The sequence below is a fragment of the Lepus europaeus genome, chromosome 5, assembly GCF_033115175.1.
Source record: "Lepus europaeus isolate LE1 chromosome 5, mLepTim1.pri, whole genome shotgun sequence".
NCBI classification, from domain to species: domain Eukaryota; kingdom Metazoa; phylum Chordata; class Mammalia; order Lagomorpha; family Leporidae; genus Lepus; species Lepus europaeus.
The window spans coordinates 104,358,925-104,366,299 of NC_084831.1; the positions used below are offsets into that span (position 1 = coordinate 104,358,925).

General features: G+C 49.3%; 1 protein-coding gene across 2 annotated transcripts; it reads right to left on the reverse strand.

Moving 5' to 3' along the window:
* Positions 1–866: 866 nt before the first annotated feature.
* Positions 867–5,702, reverse strand: LAMTOR5 (late endosomal/lysosomal adaptor, MAPK and MTOR activator 5). 2 transcript variants are annotated; one of them, XM_062191938.1, is made up of 4 exons: positions 5,594–5,702; positions 4,747–4,808; positions 2,551–2,668; positions 867–1,232 (listed from the first exon to the last, which is right to left on the reverse strand). In XM_062191938.1, exons 1-4 carry the CDS (start codon positions 5,626–5,628, stop codon positions 1,172–1,174), a joined length of 276 nt encoding a protein of 91 aa, XP_062047922.1. In that variant the 5' UTR covers positions 5,629–5,702; the 3' UTR covers positions 867–1,171. The 2 variants fall into 2 exon arrangements, with proteins under 2 accessions (XP_062047922.1, XP_062047923.1); XM_062191939.1 differs by lacking the exon at positions 5,594–5,702 and adding an exon at positions 5,195–5,324.
* Positions 5,703–7,375: the final 1,673 nt, after the last annotated feature.

Consider the following 7,375-nt stretch of genomic DNA (forward strand, 5'->3'; position numbering starts at 1 on the left):
ATCATCCTCTGGGGCCGGTGCTGTGGGTACAGCTGTCACCTTTGGGTAAAGCGTCCCATATGGGTGGCGGTTTGAGTCCCGACTGCTCCACTTCCAATCCAGCTGTCTGCTATGGCCTCGGAAAGCAGAAGATGGCTCAAGTCCTGGAGCCCTTGTACCCGTGTGGGAGACCCAGAAGAAGCTCCTGGCTTCTGATCAGCCCAGCTCTGGCTGTTGGGGCCATTTGGGGAGTGAACCAGCAGATGGAAGACCTCTTTGCCTCTGCCTCACTGTACCTCTGCCTTTCAAATAAAAGATATTTTTTAAAAAAAATCATTGTCCTCACATAGCACCTTATACATTGTAGATGCCTATTATTTTGGGCTAAATATTCTGGATATCTTTCTATATTGTCAAGTGTTAAATTGCTAAAGAGCAACACATTGAGGACTTTTGTGCCTTTCTATGCAAATTGTTGTGAACTATGTAATGGTTGAAGAGAAGATAATGTTGACTTACACTTCCAAACGCTAAGGGTTTTGTTTTTTGTTTTTTTTTCTGACCAAACATACCTATTTGGTGGTCTGATAAAGAGGACTGGCTGTGAGTTGGGAGTCCTGACTCCAATGGTGACTCTGCCAGTTCCTTAGCTTCAGTTACATGAGTGTAGAATAGGGCAATCAAGAGTACCTAATGTATAGGGTTGGTAATAAGCATTCAATCCTGGCATGTAGTAAGTACTTAATGATATTAACTTATGTTATAATGAACTAGGAGTATGCTTGATTTAAATATTTATAGGCACTTCCGCGAGAATACAGACATTACAGAAAGCTTCTGAAAGAGGAAGTAGAAGAGTCCTTTTTTGAAAAAATTAACAATTTGATAATTTTTTTTAAATGAGCATTTAATAAAAGTTTAAAGAATCCAGAAAAGCTGCAAGCTTGCCTTCAAGCAGATTTATTGGACATAACAAGAATCTAACACACAAGTAACCTAGATCAGTGCAATATAAGCTTTACTAATAACCTGACTGGTCTGTCCATACAGTGTTAGAAAGCAACTAACTCTAAAATAAATAGAATAGTGCCCGTTGTACATTGAACGAATAGCCTGACTTCTAGAACTTTAGTAGTTCCATAATACGTTGGATCGAGTCTCTGACATGCTGCTGGAGAACTGCTGACAGATGTCAAGAGGCCATTTTGTGCACTGCCACTGTGATGCCATCATGTTTCTGGATCATGATGTTCCTGAAGGGCAAAGAGGAAAATAGTCAGTAAAGCATCACAAGTTAGACAAGATGGTGTCTGGTTTAGGACACAATTTTAAAAAACAGTATTTTATTTTGGACACAACTTCTGGGAAATACAGAAAAGTTTAAGGGGGCTGGTGCTGTAAAGCCGCCGCCCACAGTGCCAGCATCCCATATGGACACTGGTTCAAGTCCCAGCTGCTCCATTTCCAGTCCAGCTCTCTGCTATGGCCTGGGAAAGCAGCAGAAGATGGCCCAAGTCATTGGGACCCTGCACCCATGTGGGAGACTTGGAAGAAGCTCCTGGCTCCTGGCTTCGGACTGGACCAGCTCCAGACATTACAGCCATTTGGGGAGTGAACCAGTGGATGGCAGACTCTGCTTCTGCCTCTCTGTAACTCTGCCTTTCAAATAAATACATTTAAAAAAAGGGTAAAATACAAAAATGAAATTAATCCTATTATTCATAGACAACTATTTTTAATTTTCCTGTTTGCATATATGCATTTTTTCTCTTTTGGACAAAACAATATTGTGCATACTTTTGTATTATCTCTTCATATCATTGTATTCTAAAGACCCTCACTTGGAATACGTTTAGTATTTCTATTCCTTTAGAAGTAGTTTTGATGAAGGCTGGCACTGTGGCATAGTGGGTAAAGCTGCCACCTGGGGCACTGGCATCCCATATGGTCGCTGGAGTCTCAGCTACTCCACTTCTGATCCAGCTCGCTGCTAATGCACCTGAGAAAGCAGTGGAAGATGGCCCAACTGCTTGGGCCCCTGCACCCACGTGGGACCTGGAAGAAGCTCCTAGCTCCTGGCTTCAGATCAGCCCAGCTCCAACTGTTGCGGCCATCTGGGGAATAAACCAGCAGATGGAATCTCGGCCTCTGCCACCCGTGTGGGAGACCTGGATGAGGCTCCTGGCTCTGGCCTGCCCCAGCCCTGGCCATTGTGGCCACCTGAAGAGTGAACCAGCACATGGAGGATTCTCTCCCTCTTTGTGTAGCTCTTTCAAATAAATAAATCTTAAAAAAAAAAAAAAAGGCTTGATGCTATGAATAGTTTTCTTTTGTGGTACTTAATTACTTCTGTTTTCCTGGGGGACTAACAGTTTACTCTTCATTTAAGTGTCACTGTGGTGTGCCAGCACATTGGCTTCCAAGATTGTCTGTTCCCATGGCCCAAAGGGTCAAGAACCTGCTCCGACATACTTTGAGTATGGAGTCACTGAGGAACACAGAGCAGGCCTCAGTCAAGTTGTCCCGGGGTGTTTCTGAACAAAAAGGAAAGGATTTGAGGCCTCTACTCACCCGTTATCTGATTCTAGGCACACCACAGGAATGTCGGTGGGGTCAGAGGTCAGCTTCGCTGCTTGCTGCGCTAGAACAGAGATTACTCCAGCGTGCTCATCTGACAGTGTCCCACGGCCTGAGAGAGAGAGATGGGATCAGGGCACCTGGTGAGCCACAGTAAGTTTGGAGCAACAGTGTCTCACTGAATGATTTACAAAGAGGAGGTTCAGGTCCTGGTCCTTTAAGTTCGGTGCTTACATGAAGTGACTGTTCCCTGACGCTCAACGGTCACATCAGTGAGAAAGCCAGGCAACAAAAATCAATAAATCAATAAGCCATAACTGACACTTCTATCACCATCTGTAAACAGCTTCAACACACCAGGACGCTGTAATTCAGGTCACTCTGAAAACCATAAATTCACTGGATAGGAACCTTGCCAAAACAAAAAGCTTAGAGGTGAGCTTGACAAAAAGCAGTCAATATGTGCAAGAGGCTTGCTGAAGCTAATTCCTCATGGGAACGCGGATTTCCCTTGCTGAGGAGTTGTGCCGTCAGATCTCCTCGATGGCATGTGTGAACATTCTGTGAGCAGTTATTTCTGCTAGCATAGCTACTTGGCTGTTTTCAAATGTCAACACGATTGTCTCCTACTCCTGTCTGCTTTAGCCTGTATATGATAACGGAACCTTGGGTCCCAAGCACAAAATGTAATTGCTGAGTTTACTGTTTCCCTTATCTGTGTATGAGGCAGGCCAAGCAGAACCCTGCCTGTGGCTGGTGGGCACAGGGATTTCCTGACAGCAACTGACCGGCACGGCGCCATCTTTTGCACCTTGACGCTTTCTTGAAGGAACTCTAATAAGAGTTTCACACTTCATTTCACTCTCCATTAGTGAGTCTGGCAAAAGCTTCAAAACATTTGCCTTTTTTCTCCAAGCAACTGAGTTATAGATTACCACTTTCAGTTACCCTTGCAGCAAAAATTCAGAGCTTTAAAAATTCTTGCACTAAGTCTAAGAAGTCCCAGGTTTACTAGTTCTGACATTACCTAAATGCTCTAGTTACCTATCATTTTGGGCACTTCCTTATCTGATTGCTGTCATTCACTGAGCATGTTACATCTGGGTGTGCACTGTCTTATGTATATTATATAATCTCACGGCATTGTGATTTAAGAGGCTTTGGACCCTGACACCAATTCTAGCTCAGCCAATTACCGCCCTATGACCCTAGGCAAGCTACTTTACCTCTGTGCCTCACACGTTAGGAGGAGTGCGTGAGTTACCATTAGAATGGTACCTGGAACACAAGGAAGAGCACACTAAGTGCAATTCTGTAATTACTAGTCTCAGTAAACAAGAGCCCAGTGAAGCTATGCCATGGAGGCCAGCGCCATGGCATAGTGTTTAAAGCCGCCATCTCTGATGCCAGCATCCCATATTGGCACCGGTTTGTGTCCTTCTGCTCCATTTCTGATCCAGCTCCCTGCTAAAGGTCTGGGGAAAGCAGTAGGAGATTGCCCAAGTGTTTGGGTCCCTGCCACCCTTGTGGGAGACCTGGATGATTCTGGCTTTGGCCTGGCCCAGCCCTGGCCGTTATAGCCATCTGGGGAATGACTCAGAGGATGCAAGATCTCTCTTTCTCTGTCTCTCCCTCTCTGTAATTCTTTCAAATAAATAAATAAATAAATATTAAAAAAAGTTCTTGAAAGGTTCGTTTAGGCCCAAGTTCACACAACTAGCAAATGAAAGAACGGGGTGGTGGTGGTGGTGGGGTGTTTGAACTCAGCTGTGCCAAACTCGAAATCTCCTATTTTCACCATTGAATGTACTTGGATGAGAACACTGCACCCACCATCATGCAGGGATACTGTGGAAAGTGCAGCAAGGCAGGTGAAGCCTCGCATATGGCTCAGCACATGCTCACAGCTCTCATGGGCGAGTCCTGTCTAGGCCCAATTTGGAAGGACTCAAATACTATTTTAGGAAAGACTCATTTAGTCCTAGAACTGCAGGAAACACTCTTCCCTCCATGAACTACCAGCAGAGGCTCAGTGCTCTAATAGTCTTTGGGATAAGCTCCTAGTCCTGGGAAAAGTGCCCAGAAAGAGGCAAGGGAACAGGGCATCAAGGCTACAGAGTAACAGCATCCCCGCACCAGGTCAACACCAGGTGCCGCGCAGTCCAGCAAAGGGTTGCAGGAGATACTTACAGCCCAGATTGAGGCCTTGTGAGTCTGTGCACAGGACTCCAACGATGGACGGGTTCTTCATCCTAATTCCAGAAACACAGCAGAGGTGAGGCAGAGGACTTGAGAAAGTGGATGCAAACGGTTATGACGCCCGTGGGCCTGCCGTGCTATCGGGCATCGCCTAAGTGCTTTAAATGGGCGTTTCCAGACCTCTTCCCTACCACGCTCCCCAACCCCAAGCAGAATTAAAGTAGTAATTGAAGCCAGCTGCAGAGAAGGATGAGTATCTGCTGGGTTCGGGAAGGCTAGGAGCACGCAACAGTTCGGGTGCGGGGTTTTTCGCCGTTCTAACCGCACGCTTTACATAACAGCTCATGTAGGACAACTGGACAAACTAGGAGGAGTTGCCTCCCGGAAGGGAAGTAGGAAGACGAGGGAGTGGCTGGGAGGGGGGTGTCTGCCCGTATACCTTAGACTTTTGCAGCTTTGAATTTACACAGACGTTAACACATTCGAGAAATTTAAGGAACAGCGTATTTCCTTGAACACCAAATGACAGATCGCACACACGGAAGGAGACGCGCGTGCGTGCGTGCGTGCGTGTGTGTGTACACGGTGCGGCCGACGGCACACCTGCGACACCGTCCTGAGCGACCCTAACCCTGCGGACGGCGCCCCGAGAGGAAGGCTGCGGGCCCCAGCGGGCTATTAACTTCGGGCCACCGGCCCCGGCCCCTCGGCCAGGCTCCTGGGGGTGGCGCGGCGTCCCCGAGCCGCCCCGCCGGCGCTCGCGGCTCTCGCCCGCGGTCCCGCACGAGCAACCCGCGCTGCGACCTCAGAACTGGCCGGAGACGCCCGCACTGCTCACGTGTCCTCCAGGTGCTGCTCCAAGGTCGCCTCCATCCCGCCGGCCGGCAGCGCAGCCCAGCCCGGGCCCCCGGAGCAGCCGCGTTCCGCTTCGCTGCGGGCCTCCGTCACGTGACGCGGGCCGTCCGCCGACCGCGACGGCGCCGCCGATGGGACAAAATTCGCCGCGGCGCCACGTCCGCGTTCTCTCCCGGAAGACGGCGCCGAGCCGTGCTCCGGTCTCCCTGAGGGTCCGGGCTGCGGGGGTGGGGGTCTGCAGCCAGGCCCCAGCGCCTCGGTTCCTGGCCTGCAGTCTGGCCCGGTGGTTCGCGTCCGTTGGTCTCAGTGCAAACGACTCCGAGACCCAAGGACCGGATGGTGTTTGACAGTAACCCTGCGGGCCCGGCGGGATGGAGCAAGTGGCCAGAGGAGCCACAGGCCCGCTGGGGCAGGGTGTACACCCGGGACAAAGGACGAGGTGGCCCGCGGGTAACGCCCGGAGCGGGGCGCTGGCAAAGCGTGTTGGAATTTTAACTAAGACACTGCTTTGCCTGTGATCAGGGCTCAGGAAGGTTTGGGGCCAGAAGGTGACGTGTGATACCCAACGCATAAGGAGGACTGAGGTGACACTCCCTGAAAACAGCTTTACAAGCTGTCAAAGCCACGATTAAAAATAAAGGAAGGAAACCAGCCACCCTTCCCACACTTCCACCGCCAGAGGTGACTGCAGTCCCTTTCAGGTGGATGTGTTTGCAGAGGTAGGCTCTAAATGGCTTTTGTTCTTTTCTACGCAAAATTGCTGTATATATTGGACAGGATTCCTTTGCTGAGCCTTTGCGCAGGTTTTAGCATAAATGTCTTTTCGTGTTAATAGATACTTAGTTTTGAGGCCGGCGCTGTAGCACAGCGGGTTAAAGCCCTGGCCTGAAGCACAGGCATCCCATATGGGCGCCAGTTCGAGCCCCAGCTGCTCCACTTCCAACCCAGCTCTCTGCTATGGCCTGGGAAAGCAGTAGAAGATGGCGCAAGTCCTTGGGCCCCTGCACCGGCGGGGGAGACCCGGAGGAAGCTGCTGACTTTGGATCGGCACAGCTCCGCCATTGCAGTCATCTGGGGAGTGAACCAGCAGATGGAAGACCTTTCTCCTCCCTGTCTCTACCTCTCTCTGCAGCTCTTTCAAATAAATAAAATAAATCTTTAAAAATAAATACTTAGTTTTTATTAATTGCAAAATATTCCATGTCACAGCCGTCTGTGTTAATGTACAGTTAAATTGCTTACGGCACCCCCACCCCTTCTGGATACTAGCTTGCCGGATGAATATCCTCTTGGCTGAATCTTTGTGCAGTTTATAATTTTCCTGGTAAGCGACTAGAAGTGGAATTACCGGGCCAAAGGATGTGGTTGTTTTTAAGACTTGATAGACGTGAAGTGCTGGCACAGAGGTGGTGCCAGTGTGCACTCCGACGGCAGCACTTTGGTGAAAACAGGAGCGCACCTGTGCGTCGTGCCAGCTCCGCTAAGCCTCGCCTCACCGGAAACGTGCTCAAGCCCTCACCTGCAGCTGTTACCCGGGCTACCTGCTGACCGGGGGCCAGCTCAGGGCACTTTCTGCCTGGAGGGCAAAGTCCCTCTTCATTCCCAGAGGTCAGAGGGAAGCTTCCAGCTTCCTTCAAATCCCACTTTGTGTGTTGCTTTTCAAGGGTTTTGGATTCCTGCCCTGGAGGAGTTATTTGTGTTAAAGGACAACACATGTGGACCATAGACATTTTTAGGAAAAAGGATTTAAAAGCTGACCTTACAA

Bases quoted from the DNA above. Each gene is read 5' to 3' on its own strand.
- LAMTOR5 (XM_062191938.1), bottom strand. From the start codon at position 5,628: ATGGAGGCGACCTTGGAGCAGCACCTGGAGGACAC. The intron at 4,809-5,593 runs GTGAGCAGTGCG...TTCTGGAATTAG, and splicing joins GAGCAGCACCTGGAGGACAC to GATGAAGAACCCGTCCATCG. The intron at 2,669-4,746 runs GTAAGTATCTCC...TCTCTCTCTCAG, and splicing joins ACAAGGCCTCAATCTGGGCT to GCCGTGGGACACTGTCAGAT.